Below are 19,351 nucleotides of genomic sequence, written 5' to 3'. Positions count from 1 at the left end.
AAAAAAAAAATCTCAGGTCTGATTCATTTTGTTTTTCTTTCCACTAATCCTCTCCCTACTAATGCTACTTCTCTATCCTGTGTTACAGACACTCCATTTTTTGAACCCCAGCACAGGACGTCACAGTTACCATTATTAAATTTCATCATTACATTCAAGGTATTCTGAAAGCAAAATCTGTCATGTATTAACCATGTGCAGCATATTAACCATTCCAGCAACTGAAGTTTGATCAATATACCACTAATGCATTCACAAGTCCAAACACAAATGTTTTACATGTAACATGCCCTAACAAGTTATCTTTGAATTAAAAATCTAGCTGTTCCTTTTTTTGAGCTACAATGTATATTAGATAGATTCACCATTTTTTAACCATTTTACATAATGGAGTTCAGTGGTTTTTAGTATATTCACAATGTTGTGCAACCACCATGACTATCTAATTCCAGAAAATTTCCACCACCCAGAAGGAACCTTACACCCATGAGGCAGTCACTCCCCATCGAGCAGCTCTTCTGGAATGATTTATTCAACTGGCTACAAATCTTAATCACATTACAGTCTAGTCCACATGTATCCAATCTGCAGAAGCATCACAAGACAAACTCTCAAATGCCTTACTGAAATCTAGACATTACTCTGCTTCTCTGATTCACCAATCTGAGGACCCTGTCCAAAAGGCAATGATGTCATGGTGACAAGGCCTTTCACAGGAAGTCCTGGTTGACTCCTAAGGATCCCTTCATTTCTTACCATAAGCCATGTATACATGCTTAGTCTCTCAGTCGTGGCTGATTCTTTGCAATGCCATAGACTGTAGCCTGCCAAGCACCTCTGTTCATGGGATTTCCCAGGCAAGAATACTAGAGTGAAGAGTCATTCCCTTCTCCAGGGGATTTTCCGGACGCAGGGATCGAACACGAGTCTCCTGCACTGCAGTCAGATTCTTTACCGTCTGAGCCACCAGGGAAGCCCTCTATAATATATGACAGAACATATGCTATGGACTTTTGCCAGAGACTAGTTCACTAGACTAGAATTTGTGATATCCTCTCCTTTTTAATAACTAGTACATTTGCAGTTCCCCATTTTCAAAAACCACACTCCTGTTCTTCACAATGTCTTAAAGACCGATGGTGACAGTTCAGTAATTGTGCCTACCCAGTTCATACCATAATGTCTTTAGTTTAAGCTCTATAAACCAAGAACATGAGAACTCAATGAAGAAAGTAAAGAAACTACAGATAAAACATAAAACAGTTAAAAAGTGACCATCAACAGGTCTTGAATTCTTAATTGAAATAGTCCCTTGAATCCATTATTCTGAGAGAGAACACTGTTTCCCAAACAAGTACACCCTGGAACACTAGTCCTAAGAAAGACAATCTGTGAGGAAAGAATCTGATAGTAAACTAGGTTGGAGGAATATTGCCTACATGATCCTTGCCCTTGGAGATTCAGAATTTACAGCCCATGATAGTCTAACAGTCCACTAGTTACATAATCTGTTTAACTTGGTTTAATACAGTATTTCTGAAACATATCTGACCACTAAACCCTTTCCTCCTTAATGTCACATTAATAGAATACACCTCAAAATAGTGATACAGAGGTTAGCTACACAGTTTTCCAAAGTTCCTCAAAACTGTACTCTCCTTTAACACAAAGAATAAATTGTGAGTTTTACAAGTTGATTCATACCTTCACAGTATACATACATGTCAAAGTTGTCCATCCAAAATCTGTTTTCTCAAGACCAACTTCATTACACTATTAACCTTTCTAACATAACACAACTTGCTTGAAAACTCTCTGGGAACTTCTAGCTAAATTTTCTAAGAGGACATTTAAGCCATATGTTGCAAAATTCTCAAAAGTTGAAATGCTTTATTCTGAAAAAAAAAAAAAAGAAAAGCTAAATCTCAACTCACAGACTAAAGAGTTTGGCAAATTCCAGAGCACTTTTCATGGGAGAGTCATTCTTGGTACTCACTATCTAAGACTGGGGTCCTCAGCCCTGGGACCACAGACTGGTACTGGTCTGTAGCCCGTTAGGAGATGAGCAGCTGGCAAGCGAGTGAAGCTTCATCTGTATTTACAGCCACTCCCCATTGCTGTATCACCATCTAAGTTCCATCTCCTATCAGATTAGCATCAGCAGTAGACTCTCATCAGAGTGCCAACGCTACTGTGCCTGAATCAGCCCAAACCACCCCCCTCTAACCCCCATCCGTGGGACCGATCCAGGGGCCAGTTCCAAAAAGGCTGGGGATGGCTGATTTAAGATACTATCCAAATACCATCTAGAGAAAAAGAGTTTTACCTCACTCTTTACACCAAAATAAATTCCGAACGGACCAAAGGGTCAAATGTTAAAATTCTTTACATCCTAAAAATACTTGAAGAAAGCCTGGGGGAATATTTTTGTATAGAGAAGGACCAAAGAGTCCCTTTAAAAATGATACAAAGTCATAAAGCTAAAAAACAAAAGCTTAGTAAAACCAAATACGTTTTTAAAATTCTAAATTATTTTAAACACCTTAAAATTGAAAGTTAAAAGACAGTATCCAAAGAGGGTCAACCTCTTCAATATAAAAAGAGCTCTCACATCAATAAGAGCAATAATAACACACTAGAAAAATGAGCAGGACTTCCCTGGTGGTCCAGTGGGTGAGAATCTGTCTGCCAATACAGGGGGCATGGGTTCAATCCATGGCCCAGGAAGATTCCACAAGCCTCGGAGCAACTAAGTCCGTGCGCCCTGCCTGTAGGGCCCTCGAGCCACAACTACCGAGGCCCAAGTGTCTGGAGCCTGTGCTCCGCAACAAAAGAAGTCACCGAAGTGATAGAGAGTAGCCCCTGCTCTCCACAACTAGAGAATACCTGCATGCAGCAGTGAAGACCCAGTACAGCCAAAAATAAACAAATAAAAATATCAAGCGTTTAAAAAAGAAGAAGAAAAACAGGCAAAGAATTCTGCCAAAACAGTTCACAGAAAAGGAAACAGAAAGGCTTTTAAACACATGTAAAGATGCTCAGCTTCACTCAGAGTTAGGCAATCTGAAAAAGAAACTGCAATTACAACACCATGTTCAACTATGAAAACAAACAAACAAACAAAAAAAGTACTCTATGTTAGTTAAATCATAGGGAAAGCAGTCCTCTCATATATCACTGATGTACATATAGTCTGGTACAACCTCCAGAGAGAGCAGACTGACAATATTTGTCTGTAGAGTCAAAACTATGGTTTTTCCAGTAGTCATTTACAGATGTGATAGTTGGACCATAAAGAAGGCTGAGCACCAAAGAATTAATGCTTTCAAACTGTGGTGTTGGAGAACTCTTGAGAGTCCCTTGGACAGCAAGGAGATCAAACCAGTCAAACCTAAAGGAAATCAACCCTGAATATTCATTGAAAGGACTGATGCTGAAGCTGAAGCTCCAATACTCTGGCCACCTGAGTCCAAGAGCTGACTCACTGAAAAAGAGCCTGATGTTGGAAAAGATTGAAGGCAGGAGGAGAAGGGGATGACAGAGGATAAGATGGTTGGATGGCATCACTGACTCAATGGACATGAGTTCGGGAAAACTCTGGGAGATGGTGAAAGACAGGGAAGCCTGGCATGCTGCAGTCCATGGGGTCACAGAGTCGGACAGGATTGAGCAACTGAACAACAAAATGTGGCTATTCCCACTGACTCAGAAACTCTACCGTAGTACAATGTAACCAATGCAGTACTTCAACTAATGTACTGGGGCTTCCCTGGTAGCTAAGTGGTAAAGAATCCACCTGCCAAGGAGACTCAAGTTCAATCCCTGGGTCAGGAAGATCCCCTGGATGAGGAAATGGCAACCCACTGCAGTATTCTTGCCTGGGAAATTCCATGGACAGAGGAGCCTGGCGGGCTACAGTCCATGGGGTCACAAAAGAGTCGGACACGGCTTAATGACTAAAATAAAAAACAAGCCAATTTGGTTTAGATCATAGATTTGAGCCTAGATAGTCAAACTCCACCAGCACCTTGCAGGTGTGTAGCTTCCTATCTTAAGCAACTGTTAATGAAGGAGAGAGGAAATTAAATAGCATGGGATAGCACTGGGCTGGGGGAGGCGGGGTTATCTGCCTGTACATGATCATTGTCTTTAAAGATAAAGAATCACTTGGAAGAGATCAAAAGTGGATATGTGCATCCTCATCGTGTCAGACTCTGCGACACCATGCACTATAGCCCTCCAGGCTCCTCTGTCCATGGAATTCTGCAGGCATTAATACTGGAGTGGACTGCCATTTCTTCCTCCAGGGGAATATTCCCAACCGAGGGATCAAACCCGCATCTCCTGCACTGCAGGCGGATTCTTTACCGCTGAGCCATCAGTAAAGCCCAGGTGATAGGAGACCAGATTATCTTTGTAAATCAGTTAGGCAATGAGAGTAGCTTGAATATGGGAGGTGGCAGTGAGGATGGGGTGAGCTGACAGAAATAGATGGGGTGTGGGTGTGGGTGTGTGTGCACTCATGTCTGCACACGTACGTATTAAAACAACAATAAAAAACTGCATCAATTAGACCTGAAAGGTGACAGGAAAAAAAAAAATGTAATTTCTAGGTTTGCCTAACTGCATGTCTAGTAGAGCTGGCAAGTGAGGTTGAGAAAGAAGATAAACTGGAAGAGGGATGATTATAAATTCATCTTTGTAAGTTCTTGGGTTTGGATTTTTTTCTTTTTAATATCCATGGAGAGGTGTGGGTCCACAATCCCTTATTCCAATATTTAAAATTCAAGGTTCCTTGAAAATCAAATGATTTGTTCTCATAAATCTGTAGCAACTTGTTTAGCAATAAAGTGATCTCAAACAAAACCAAAAAAAAAGAAATTCCACTTCTAGAAACACATCCTACAACACTTGTAAGTGCAAGATGGCAGCCATACAAAGTAGCTAACTACACCACTACCGATGAGAGTAAAAGCTGGGAGGGATACGTCCACTGATAGGTTAAATCCATGCACTGGAAAACCATGCAACTGTGAAGGGGAAAAAGAAACAAATGAAGCACTATAATGTATTCAGCCATAATATATTACAAGATGCAAAGAAGAAAGTATAGTGTTATCACTTCTACACAAGGAAACAAAAGTGATTTTGCATATACGGAGAAGATCTGGGTGCCTGGGAAACAAGACTAGGCAGGCAGACTTTTTTTTTCTTTACTGAATATCCTAGCAGAGCTTCTGAATTAAGTATCATGTCCCTATACTACCTGTTTTTTAAGTGATTAATAGTAAAAGTGTAATTATAAAAAGTTAAAGACCAAATTTGCCAACACCTTTGTGGGTATTCTTGAGTTTTTAAAGGAAAACCCCCAAAGTCAAGCCACTGTCTAGCACAAGCTCGTCAAACTAGCAATGACTAAGCAGCACTGTCCAAAGAAACAACATAGTGATAAGTCTTCGGGGCAGGAAAACATCATGCTTTGGTAGTCATGGAAGTGATAAGTAACTTTTGTCTCCTTTCAGCTGTTTTAAACTTTATCTGAGATGCATGTTATTTGTAATAAAATGATCTGCTACACCAGAAGATTTTTTCAATTCAAATTTTTTTTTTTTTGACTGCTCTACTCGGCTTACCAGATCCTAGCTGTCCCACCAGGGATTAGACCCTCGCTCTCGGCAGTGAAAGCATAAAGTCCCAACCACTGGACCACCAGGGAATTCCCTTACATTTTATATTTATATCATTTTTCTATTTTTAATGATCATAGGTTTTTTTCCCTTTCAGGTTTTCTAAATGTGCCCCATTCCCTCTTTTTATACTTCAGTTTCTCTGCTTCAATTTTTAGGAACACTAACTAAGCCATTTCAAGGAAACAGTTTTTTATGTTGCTGATTAATGATCCCTAGCAAAAGGCTGATGCTTTCTACCTTACGGATAAACACCTATCACAACAATAGTATTTCCTTCCATTGCAAAAGCCTCACAATTTTTCTTAAATCCAGAGTCCTCTGAGTCCCCAGACTTCTAGCCCGACAGAAGCCAAGCCCTGGGCTGGCAGCCGCCTCTCTGATGCTCCTTCTGCTTCTCGTTAGGATTTCCAGTGAGTCAACAGGAAGGTATTCGGAGTAAGGAAGAAATAGAGGCCTGGAGACAGGCCTTTCCTCCACCCACAACACCAAAAAATACAATTCTTGCCAAACTGTCCAAGGCAATTTCCAATGCCACTCCTGTCTGCATGAGGTCACTATTGAAAAAATAAGCAACTGGGAAGGAGGAAAGCTTTTCTGAGCTGAACTGAGAAGAGGTGCTGGGTTAGGAAGAAGAAAACTAACCAGGCCCTCTCTCTAGTCTCCCCAGAGCTGCTATATGCAACCATGGGACCTCTACTGCGTCCACTTCCAATCCCGGGAGGCCATCTTAGTGAGCAGGAGTTAGGTCAAAAAAGTTAAACAGACACAAGTTTATCACAGACCAGTTATGTCTCTTGTTGTTGCTGTTTAGTCACTCAGTGGTGTCTGACTCTTCGCAACCCCATGGACTGTAGCCCACCAGGCTCCTCTGTCCATGGGATTCTCCAGGCAAGAATACTGGAGTGGGTTGCCATTTCCTCCTCCAGGGCATTTTTCTCACTCATGGATCAAACCTGAGTCTCCTGAATTGGCAGGCAGATTCTTTACCACCGAGCCTCCAGGGAAGTCCCAAGTTATGTTTCTAGACCCCTGTAAAAAATCACTTAACTTAATGTTTACTGCATTCCTTATAAGCATGCAGGCACAAATTTTTCCTCAATCAAGAGTCAGCAGTTACTCATGTATGCCTATCATGATCTTTAGCTTTGTAAGAAAAAGCATACTAGGCAGAGTCCGACAATTTGTTAGACGCAAAAATACATGAGACAAATACAGAGACCACCTATATGAAGCAGGTAAAAGAGACTGCAATGAGAAGCTAGAAACAGCTCATGTTCCCTCACCCACCTGACACCAGGAAGCTGTTTAATGTCTGGGAACTAGCTGACTGAATTGTGGACTTAAACGTTGCCCCTTCAGTAGAGGCTGACAGCGGTAGTGATAGTGTCACACAGAAGTGGGCTTGAGTTCCACAGATAGTTACGTGACCTTGAAATATGTGATACCAACTTATTTTTGTCCCTCTTTAAAATAAAAACAATGCCTATCTCACTGTAATGTTGTATGCAAGGAGATCAAACCAATCAATCCTAAAGGAAATCAACCCTGAACATTCATTGAAAGGACTGATGCTGAAGCTCCAATACTTTGGCCACCTGATGCGAAGAGTCAACACACTGGAAAAGACCCTGATGCTGGGGAAGACTGAAGGCAAAAGGAAAAGAGGGTGGCAGAAGATGAGATGGTTAGATGGCATCACTGACTCCATGGACATGAATTTGAGCAAACTCTGGGAGACAGTGAAAGACACGGGAGCCTGGCATGCTGTGGCCCATGGGGTTAGAGAGAGTTGGAGATGACTTAGCATCTGAACACACAACATACCATCATTCTGCTTAATTACTGGCAACTACTGTTGCTGGCATTAGATTTTGAAGCACAAATGGTTCGGCAGTGAGAGACTGGACCAGGGAAAAGCAAAGGCTTTGGAGTCTCACCAAGCCTGGAATCTGGATCTATCACTTAAAGAGATGGTGAGTCAAGCTCTCTGCACTTTGTTTTCTTTTCTGTTAAATGTAGATAAGAATAAGCACCTCACGTGACTTCAAGCACAGCTAACTAGACAACACATATGAAGGGCTTAGCACAGTACCCAGTATATGATGAGTGCTGAATAAATGGTACTGATGATGATGATGATGAAGAGGGAGAGGGGGGAAGACACTGGCAAACAGAAAATATTGTATATCATGCTGTCCATGCAAACCGCAGGGTTGGTTTTTGGTTTGGGCGGTGGGGGTTGTTTTGCTACCTCTTAGCTGGTGTAAAGGTATCTGAAGTATTAAAGTTTCTACAATAAAACACTGAAAAAAGTTAATTCTTCCTATCACACAATTAAAAGAAAAAAATTTTAAACATTCAGATTTAAGCAAGTAGATTTTCCCTTCAACATAAACCCTTTAACCAGATTTTTTCATTTATATATTTATGATTTTTTGGTTCACACACAGTCAAAGTACGGGGATCAATGAGATTATGAGGTCTTTCAGAAGAAAAATCAAATGGCAGCGTCTTTTTTCGATCAGGTAGGCAACGGAACTTCTGCATTCATGTGGCACTTCACTCAGCTTGCTCAGATACGGTCTCTAGGCAACCAAGTCCCAACTTAAACAAACAACCCCAGTCGCATGAATCACTTCCGGATGGTCTCACTTTGCCTACCAGCCCTTTCTTACACAAATACTTCCTGTGAAAGGGTTTACTTAGCAGCCCCAGATGGAAACAGCCATGCAACCATCAAATACCTCACAGTTTAAAAATATTCGAAACAGATCCTTCTACCATCAGGTATCCCCAAATTGCTAAACTGTGAAACAGAAGGAATCATGCAGAAATTAAGAGACAAAGTATCATGCAAAGCCAGAAAATCACATTCCTAAAACATGCCAACTTAGGCCTTCAAGTATATTTTTACTGTTTCTTAAATTGGGAACATCAAGACATATGAACAATTGCTGCTTTGACATCTAAGGCCAGAGAAATATGTCAGATGAGGTCAAACTAACTGCCCAAGACTTAGCCCAACCAAACTTTCCTAACCTTGACTGGCGAACAAACCGGTTAACACCAATTTCCTGTGGTCTTAACCACTCCAATACTTACTGAAAATATGGGGAACTGGCAAAGTAACCAACTCTTGGCTACAAACTCCTTTTTTCCACCTGCAAAGGATCCTAAATCACACTATTTAGTGATACATACAGGATCCTTTTCAGGTAGAAAGAAGGAGTTTGTAGCCAAATCAGAGACCTTTTGATCTATTAACAATAGTAGAGAGGGAAAAGGAGTTAGTAGGCCAAAATGAACACTGCAACAGGACAAAGCAACCACCATTAACAGACTCAAAGAGGAAAAATCAAGATGGCAGAAAACCAAGTTAATGAAACAGAAGATTTAAACAAACAAGATCAGCCATAAGACACTGAGATATCTAACCTACCAACAGGCACCCCCAAGAAAGACTACTAAATTAGAACCAATTATTAAAGGTATAACAATTTCCAAGAGCAAAAATAAACAAAAAAGATATGAAGATATAAGTTGAGAAGTGTCTCCGCATTCAAGGCAAAATTACTAAGCCAGTATCAACTGTAATATGTAACATGAGGACACTTTATAAGAAGTAAGAACCTTACAAGTTCCAAATTGTGAAATAGTATTTTTAAAATGTTACTTGTCTTGGAGCTAAAAATCAAGCTAGCTTCAAATGTTGTTTCTAAATAACAAATACAAAAAATGAAGTCATACATTTCTCTAAGAAAAATGAAATACAGTTCACCATAACAGAATAATAAGCCTAGAAAATAACTATATGTAATTCAATATATGACATAGTAGATATCAATTGCTAATACATAGTATAAAGATTATTTTTAAATATCAGAATGATTTAGAAACATGAAATTTAAAGACTTAGATGCCTAAAAAATTAAATCACTAAATCATAGAAAAGCTAACAGAAAACTTCAAATTTTAGCAAAGCCTTACAGAAATTAAACTAGATAGCAGAAATTGCAAAAAGATTAACACTTAAACTACATAAAATTTAAAACTTCCATACAGTGAAAGAATAAAATGGGAAATCAAGAGAAAATATAGCAATACGACAACCTGATACCCATAAGAAAGCTTCCAAAAATCAACAATATAACTCTAGAAAACAAATGCCATTGATAATTTGCAAAATAAAACAAACAATAAACAAATATATGGGAAAACGTTTAATCTTTTCAGAAATCAAGGCAATATAACTTTGGAATAAACCTAAATAAACTACAGACATCATGTACCCAATGAAAATAGTAATTAAGACAGCAATTACAAATTCTAAATTTCTTTACTGTCTGAGCCACCAGGGAAGCCCAAAATTTGTGATTACCACTATCTAAAAATTATATACTTGGACACTTTTCCCTTTTTCTTTCTTCTTTTTTCAATCAAGAGAGAACCTGGGCCCTCCGCAGTAAAAGTGCAGAGTCTTAAACACTGGACCACCAGGGAATTCACAGTTTTTCCTTTTTCTTAATCCATTCCTTTTTCATTATAAAATTCATGATCATTGTAAAAAGCATTTTGTTGCTGCTGCTGCTAAGTCACTTCTGTCGTGTCCAACTCTGTGCCTTAGAAGGCAGCCTACCAGGCTCCCCCATCCCTAGGATTCTCCAGGCAAGAACACTGGAGTGGGTTGCCACTGCCTTCAAAAAGCATTTTAGGTATATGGAAAAGCATTATGTAAAAAGGAAAAGTCTTCTCACACCCTCCAATACCTAGAAGTATCCTCTTGTTCTTTCAGACAACAGCTTAAGAATGAAGAGAAAAAACTAGAGCTACCAACCTTGAGAATCTTGAAAGTACCCAGAAAATTCCCTGGAAAAGTTTATGAATGCCTCAGCGTCTTCATATTAAATCTGCTTTTCCCCAAGGACCAGGATAAAGAATACGTCTATTGAGTTCCTACTGTACTTCACACTGTGCCAGGCACGTAACACTCACTCAACCCCCTAAAGTGCACAGCATTCTGCAAAGTGCAAACTTGGGCTCTGCCCCCCAAGGTTAAGAAACTTGCAAGACCAGAATCAGACTCACACCTGCCAAAACTGAAAGTCCTCATTCTTCACACTTCGAGTATTTCAACAGTCAAGATTTTCAAAGATGCTTTATTCAGGCTTTTAAAATGTGTTTTACTTAATTATAAGTATTATGAGACTATGGTCATATGACATGACTCTTCTTAGTAATCACAACAGCTAATAACTAGTAGACTGCCTAATTTATACCAGATTACTGTCCACATTTCTCAAATTGTAAATTTACTAAATGGCTCAGCTACACTGTAGGCAAGGTTTATGTGGCCTAGCCGGGAACATATCTGCTGATTTGTAACATTGTAATAATATGAAAAAGCACTCTTAGTTTGAATCAGTTTTATCACTTTTAAACAGCAACACACTTCTTACCATGGAGTCTGTCCAAGGCAGTTGCACTAGGTCAGTTTCAGAAAAAATGAGACTTTCATCTATGTCACCATTTTAAGAACAAATCCCGCCCCATACTTCTCCTTGATAATCATAAACACATGAACGCATCCAGCTTGTACTTCGAAAGTACCACTACAAAGCTACATTTATTGTGGCCTCTTAGTCACACTGGGCCTCATCAAACAATTAAATTTGTTTTCTCATCTGTGAAAGGAGAGCTTGGGTCAATCTAAAAATTACCCTCCCCAATCTCTAAGTGATATTCCTCCCTAAGGGAATTCTCCAAGCTGGTGGGCAAGCTTCTAGTTAAACGCCTTTAATTTCTCTTTTCATGATAGCAGTGTACCAGCCTAGATACATCCAGATGTAACTGGAATTCTGATCCCACTTACAGGAAAGGCGATCTGGAAAATATTCAATGCCAGCAACAAAGACATACATACATACAAAAGAGAATTTGTTCTCAAGGACTGATTTCTTTGCAAGATACTTTTTCAACGCCCCTAAATTACAGAAGGTAAAGTGCTTCTATTTAGTGTTACACTCTTGTTAACATCACATGGTTTTTGACAGTCTCCAACCAGCCACAGCCTTCACTTTCCCCACTTTGGGGGAGCGGGGGAGGAGTTGCTCTGCTCCCTGACTTAAGCAAGAGGAAGGAGACCCATGACGGGCTCAGAAGGGTGTATGGGCAAGCCTCTGAAAGAAGGAATCCTAAACTGTCAAACTTGGGGAAATGCTGGAATTAGCCTTCTTCCTGCGACCTTAAACCTAACTGGATCTCCTCCCATTTTTAGTCCTACTCATTCCTTCTCCTCCCCTGCAGAATATTACATTCCCTTCTCAGTTCTTTTCACCTGAACCTTCTGATCTTTCTATTACTGAACACTTACCACATCTCATATATTTAAACCTCACCTCCTTCAAACTGAGTGAAAAATGCTCTTTATCTCTACTGTACAACTGCTGCTAAGCCAAAACAAATGTAAAGCCCAATCAGAACAGGCAATAGGATAAAAATGAGCCCATATTTAAGCATAAATACAGAATGTACTGGGAAGACCCAGAGGAATCGGGTGGAGAGGGAGATGGGAGGGGGGATCGGGATGGGGAATAAGTGTAAATCTATGGCTGATTCATATCAATGTATGACAAAACCCACTGAAATGTTGTGAAGTAATTAGCCTCCAACTAATAAAAAAATTAAAAAAAAAAAAAAAAATACAGAATGTAAGAAGTCTCACTTAATAAAAAGCCCTTGGTCTGCTCTGTAGCCCTCAGCATAAAACTCGATGACACTGCATTAGAACACTAACTTAATTTCCGTATTGAAACTAGAGGAAAGCAGAATCTCTGTAGTTTCTATTTCCCAACCATGCCCAGAGTGTACACTTGTAGAGGATCACTCCTAAACTTTCCCACTTAACCTTTCAGGTTAAGCTCACAACACGCTCTCACTTATTCTCCACACATACTCTCACCTACACTCCCTGTTTACATGCTCTCTCCCTCCACACGCTCTCCTCTCTTCCCACAGCAGCGCTGCGGCGGGTACAGGAGAAAGCAGAGTGCCCTGGGACACACAACACAACGGGGCCACTGTGCTATAAGGTGGGGCTACTAGAGGGAGGGGCAGCAGCATTATAAATAGAACTAAAGAGGGGAACCTTTTCTCCCCTGGATCTCTCTGATCTTTCTTCCTGGCCTCGGAGTGGGCGTAAATTCCAGACCTTGGGACTCCTCCAAACTGGGAGGGGCAGAGGTTATGAAGGAAACAGGATGGGGCCAATCCAAAGAGGCAAAAAGGACTTGTGCCAGAGGTGCCTGGGCAGCACACAAGGAACATACAGCCCAGCTCACCAGGGCAGGAGACGCTGCCGCTGCTAATAACTGAAGCTGCAGCTAATAAGGAAGAGCGTGTGATCTGCCTGTGGCACACCTCGGACACTCTAGGGGTGGCAGCAGCCTCAATGGGTGGCCAGCAGGTATCCCAGTCTCCTTTTTTCAGCACAACATCCCCAGGCTTCTTGTCCTAGCCCTCTTTCGGTGTAAAGTCTAAAGAGGTGCTTCAGAAGTTGATAATCTAATCAAAGCTTTAAACAACAAAAACTACTGCATCCAGATCTTCTGTAACTGCCTCCATAAAATAAACCAGGCACATTTCCTCAATGTGGGGCCAAAGCGCAGAGTGTACAAGGACAAAAAGCCACTATTATGCTCTCCCCTATAGCCAAAAGCATGAAAAATCAAGACTGTCTCAAACGTCTCACCGCCTTCATCACTCCCTAAGTATGCAGAAGCACCCAACTGAAAAACGTCCCAGGAGATCATGGCTCCTGGATGGATTTTAAAGGAAATGGGAGCCTTTTTTATTCAAGAAAAAAAAAAAAACACCACCACCTGCCAGAAAAGAACATGCTCTGGAGTAGAGGGAAATGAAATGCCTTCCTAGTGCAGCACTTGAAGAAGAAAATGTGATAAAGAACACCATCCTAGTCAGGCTATCGTAATCTAGTGTAAGGGAGAGTTCTAAAATGTGATTTTCAATCTCATTTCTCTACTAGGGGGGACCATGAGAACCATTTTGCTGTTGTTGTTTAGTCACTAGGTCGTGTCTGACTCTGCGATCACAGGGACTGTAGCCCGCCAGTCTCCTCTGTCCATGAGATTCTCCAGGCAAGAATACTCGAGTGGGTTGCTATTTCCTTCTCCAGAGGGATCTTCCCGAGCCAGGGATTGAAACTACGTCTCCTGCATTGGCAGTTGGATTCTTTACCACTGAGTCACTAGGAAAGCCCAATCAGAACCATCAGGAGTTTTTAAAATATATAGTTATCTGGACCTTCTAGCCCAGATCTAATAAACCAGAATCTCTGCGGTAAAGTTCAAACAGCCACATTTCTTAAGCTCCCCTGACAATTCTGACATACACAGCTGGTTAAAAACCACTGTTTAAAATGACAGAAACTATTCTTCAATCAAGAAAACTGCACATGGCCATGGACATTCAGACCTCAGTTTCCTTACTGAAATGAGATGGCTGAACTAGATAAGCTGAACTGGGGACTTCCCTGGGCAGTTCAAGGGTTAGGACTCCAAGCTTTCACTGCCAAGGGTGCAATTTTGATCCCTCATCGGGGAACCAAGACCACACAAGCCACAAGCATGGCCAAATTAAAAAATAATAATAGTGGAACTGGATTAGTGGTCGCAAGGGAATGTTAACTAAAATACCCTCTTTTAAAAAGGGAATTTTACTGTGCAAATCCAATATTAAAAGCAGAAACATTTTAGACAGGGGAAGGAAGATAGGTTGGGGCCCCCTCTCTCATCCACAGGTCACCTCAACAAAGACACCAAGTCTTCACAGGGCAAAAGGTGGTCTTTCACATCAGCTACAGCTTTCAAATTCTTTACCTTCCACAACTAGATCTAAGTCCGTAATTTGAGTAACAGAGGACTTAATGTTTTTGTTCCTTACAAACTCTGCATGAGAAACATTCCCCTTCCTAATAACATATTCACCTCCTTCCATTTAGCCTTCCACTTAGAAAAACAAGTGTTATTACCATTCTCTCCACCTAAATCATCATTAATCCCCTCTCAGCTCCCCCAGTCTCAGGCAAGGGCTTTAAGCTCAGAAAAGAAGCCCAGATTCAAGAAGATGCATCAAATGCATATTAGAGGTAACCCCAGGAATAGAAAGAAGGAGAATGGGATCAGGGAGGAACACAAAGGGGACTCCAACTGTGCCTTTTTAGAGCAAGGGGGCATATCTGAAGGACTGACATTTGCTAGTTTTGGAATACATGATGTTTGCTGTATTGTTCTCTGGACTTTCCTGTAGTGTTTTAAAATTTTCAAAATTAAAAAGGCAAAACAAAAAAAAAAAAAAAAAGGCAAAACAAGACAAAAAAACTCTTGTTTATTAGCATCCTTTGAAAAATCCTGGATTTTCATTAGACTTTAACCACAAAACCTCTCATTTTCCCTTGCTGGCCTTTTCCACCAAAGCTCACTTATAGGATACATGATCTGTAATTACATCTATCTACCCCGCAATCTTGCAAAAAAAAAAAAAAAAACAAGCACCAGAACAAAAGAAATGAACTACTGATAGTAAATCGACACTCTAAAACCACAAGGTCTTGGAGCATCTGAAAATGGAAAACATCAGTTGCACATTAACTTCACAAAGAAAGCAGATGACACTGCCTTTGGTAAACAGTCTTTGAATATTGCCAAATGGATGGAGATACACCCAGAGCACTACCAAGGGGAAAACGGACCCAATTCACACATAAAGCAAAATCAGTAAATATCCAGTGAAATATTAAAGCCTCAAACTTGAAACCTTAAAAATGCTTTCCTCCCATATAGCTGGTAGTGCCCAAAACATGCACCATAAGCATAAAACTGAACAACACAAACCTGGAAATTCTTCAGTATACATAAGTGCCCACTGGACACGACTGAAGAGAATGAACAAAGTGTCCCTCAGACGGTTTCATGATAAACTACAAATCAAGACTACTTGCTCCTATGAAAAAAATATCCTAGCTATACTTATTCCTTCAAACGACCTGCCTCCCACAGTCACACCTACAACATACTCAATGAGATCTTTATCTTTGTCCCCACAGTATCAGCTCCTTTCTCCCAATCTTCTCTCCAGCCAAGCTTTACCTCTTTGCTTCTTCCAAATGACAAAGGTATTCGTAGGCCACATTCTGACGTCTCCTCTCATCCATCTCCTCTGCAGTAAGTCTCTCATTATCCAGGACAGCTAAAACATAAAAGAAAGAATGTAAGCGCAAGACTCTGTAACCCTTCCTGAGCGATGAAAGAATGCCACAGCATCAAATTCCTGCTGGTCACCTGGAGAGTTAGGGTAACGTGTGGATAGCCAGGTGTAATATAATGACTTTCCTCAGATAGGAACCATTTTTCAATTGTTATATATTCATCTTAGTATTACTTAAAAGTACAATATTATGTACTTTTAAGTACAATAACATATTGTACAGTTGTTACAGTTGTTCAGTTGCTAACTTGTGTCCGACTCTTTCAACCTCAGGGACTACAGCCCGCTAGCCTCCTCTGTCCATGGGATTCTTCAGGCAATAATACTGAAGTCAGTTGCTATTTCCTTCTCCAGGGGATCTTCCTGACCCAGGGACTGAACCCACGTCTCCTACAGTGGCAACCTGGGACACCCCCAATATTATGAACATGTACTATATGTACTATATGACTTGAGATTTTGGTCCAAATTTGTGCTGATCTATCCGCCAGACTCTCAATCCAGAGCACTTCATGCTTTTTCACTTTTTTATTAATCACTAAAGCCAGCAATCATTGAGACCTAAGTGGCAGTAATTGTACTGTGCATTTTACATGCATTCTCCCATGGGAAGCCCCACAACAATCCTGTGATTATCAAATGATTTACAAATGAGGAAACTGAGGCTGAGTGATATTTGCCCCAAGGCTAATAAATGATGGGGGCCTATATTCAAACCCAGGGATCTGTATCAAAAGCCCCTAAGATTAACTTCAAAGCAACCTGCTTCCTTTATAGGCATCCAGGATACAGAAAAAATGCCTAAGTGCTGGGGCTGGCATTCAATGCCTTTCCCAATTTAGCCGCAACTACTTTTGGTAACTCTTCCCCCCACCACATCCACTGTGTACTCCACACAACTCAGGAGCCAACACACACAGCGCTCTTCTCTTCCCTAACTTAGTTCACGCTCTTCCGCTTCACCTTCATGTCTTGCCCCACCCTGCCCTGTCACAATGCCCAGCATCCTGCAAGGCTGTGTTCGAATGTCCCATCTGTGCTCCTACTGCCTTCCCCAAACCCCTCCTCTTCATCCACATTACCTTTTAAGCCTGGTTGGTTCACATGACATATTTATCTCTATCCCTCCTTATTAACATTAGATAGTTACACCTGTCTGCCTCCCTGATTAAAACGTTCTTTGAAAGCAGGGTCTGGTCTTACTCAGCTTTAACGTCACAAATTTGACATAACACTTCGCACAAAACTGTCGAGTGAAATTAGCCAAAAACACTATTCTCAGAATATCAAATAAAATCGGAAACCTCAAGACTCCAAAAGGCCCTCCTTTGGCCAGCGGTAACTATTCCACCTGCAGTTCAGTGATGTCCCAGGGCAGGGACAGAAAATGAGATTCGGAAAATGAGGAAGTCAGAGGTAATGTTTCTTTTTTTCTTTTTTGTGTCTTCACTTTTGAAATCCTGTCGAGGGAACTAAGCCCGAGAAAGCTGAAGTGACTTGCCCAGGGCCGCACCTCTCAGCTAGCCTGGGGCCGGGCAGGTCTGGACCCTGGATGTACCCGCAGGCAGCGCTCGGGCAGCGCCTTCCCGCGAAGCCAGAGCAGAGCCCGCGTCTCGGGGCTCCGGTTCCCGGGACACGCCCTGCACCGTCCTCCTGCCACCTCACCCTAGGCCGTCTCCCCAATCTCGGTCGAGCTGGGCGGCGAGAGGCGCTGGGTGGGGCCCTCCGGCCGCAGCGCCCGGGACCAGGCGTGGGGGCGGCCGGGGTCCTCCCCGCCGCCTCGGACACCGAGGGGGCGCGGGATGGGGGCCTCGCCACCCGCCACCCCGTCGCACCGGCTCTTCCGGGTCCGCACGGCCCACAGCCGCCCTGCCCCACCCGCCCGGTCAGCCCCCCGGGAAAACGGCGCCGGGGAGACGGAGAGCCCTCCCCGGGACCCCCGCACCGCGAAGCCCACACTCACAGCCATAGTGCGGCCGAGCCACGCCCAGTCCGTCAACCTCGTCCGCGGAGGACATGGCGGCCGAGCCCGGGTCTCTGCTCAGGAAGCGGCGAGACCTTGGAGGCGCGGGCGGCGGCGGCGGCAGCTACTGCACAGTGAGCGGGCTGCCCTGGTCCCCGAGGCTCCGCCCCGCGCCGCCGGCCCCACCCGCGGGCCCCGCCCCAGCGTCCCCGCCCCAGCGTCCCCGCCCTGCCGCGCCGACAGGAGAGGGCGGAAGGAGGCGGGGCCTGAGCCTCCCGGCTCCGCCTCTGGCCCCCTCCCTGCACCCACAACGCCCTCTGGAGGCGGAAGGAAGAAGGCGGAGCCTGCCCGCCAGCCCTACTCGCTGGCAGCTCCTCTCGACAGAGAAGACCCGCCTGGGCCTTGGATCTTTGCCCTCGCCGGCCGCCGCCCTATCCGCGCCACTTATCAAAATGCCGCCAGTGTCTGTAGCCTGACACAAAAAACGTGGGCATCTTCCGTTCCCCTTCCCGCCTAACCAAATTCTTCTGCACCAAAAGGCTCAAGGAAGGCCTCATTTGAAGTGGCCCAGTGTGTTCCTGTGGACACATGCAGGACCCAAACTGCCCCAAGGGGCCGCACACACTGGCAGTCGAGACTTCTCCCAGATTTCGTCAGGTCTTCCAGATTCGCCAGCTGTCGCTGGAGTTGAACTGCTTAACCTCTCTAATATCTGAGAAGTGGATGCTAAAGCCGGAGTGTTGTGTTTGTCCAGATTTCCTTTCCCCTAGATTCATTGCCACTGTTTTTTGCAAGTTCTTCCTTTTAGGGGACTCTTTACCTTTTTAGGAGTGCCTCCTCTCCTTGCAGCTTGTGGCCAGCCCTTAAAATATTGGTATGCAACGGAATTCTGTCCTCAGCTCTTTTCAGTTTTTTCTTTGCCCATATTTTTTCTGAATAACTTTATGCACGTTCACCTTAAATTGCTGAGGAGTCGTAAACATGTATCTCAGACCAGACTTCCTAGAAGCCCCAGTTCAGTATTTTCAGCTGTGTAGTGGACATTTTAACGTATGAATCCGGCAGACACTTAGGGTCGAACCCTGACCCTGCTCCTGTTATAATCCCTATTGTGTATGCCCAGTCGCTCAGGCTTGTCCCACTCTTTGTGACCCTATGGACTGTAGCCTACCAGGCTCCCCTGTCCATGGAATTCTCCAGGCAAAAATACTGGAGTGGGTTTTCATTTCCTCCTCCATGGGATCTTCCCCACCCAGGATCCTAGGAGGCATCTCCTACATTGGCAGGATTAGGCACTGTTAATTGACAAAAAGTCTGATATAACTATAAGATTAAGATTATCTGGATTTATGAAATATAATTTAAAAATTCAGTCCCAAGGACTCAACCTCTCTTTTTTGAAGACTTATTGAAAATA

The 19,351-nt window shown here is 42.7% G+C and overlaps 1 protein-coding gene across 1 annotated transcript in view; it reads right to left on the bottom strand.

Moving 5' to 3' along the window:
• IQGAP1 (IQ motif containing GTPase activating protein 1) overlaps positions 1-18,093 on the bottom strand; it is a 100,641-nt gene extending 82,548 nt beyond the window's left edge. Inside the window, exons 1-2 of the mRNA XM_043434659.1 lie at positions 17,935-18,093; positions 15,854-15,953 (exon numbers count right to left, since the gene is read on the bottom strand). Coding sequence (XP_043290594.1) covers positions 15,854-15,953; positions 17,935-17,989 — 155 coding nt within the window. The 5' untranslated portion in view covers positions 17,990-18,093. The remainder of the gene's footprint in view (positions 1-15,853; positions 15,954-17,934) is intronic.
• Between the last annotated feature and the right edge of the window lie 1,258 nt (positions 18,094-19,351).

Source organism: Cervus canadensis, chromosome 17, assembly GCF_019320065.1.
Source record: "Cervus canadensis isolate Bull #8, Minnesota chromosome 17, ASM1932006v1, whole genome shotgun sequence".
NCBI lineage: Eukaryota > Metazoa > Chordata > Mammalia > Artiodactyla > Cervidae > Cervus > Cervus canadensis.
This window is presented reverse-complemented; position numbering and strand designations above follow the sequence as displayed.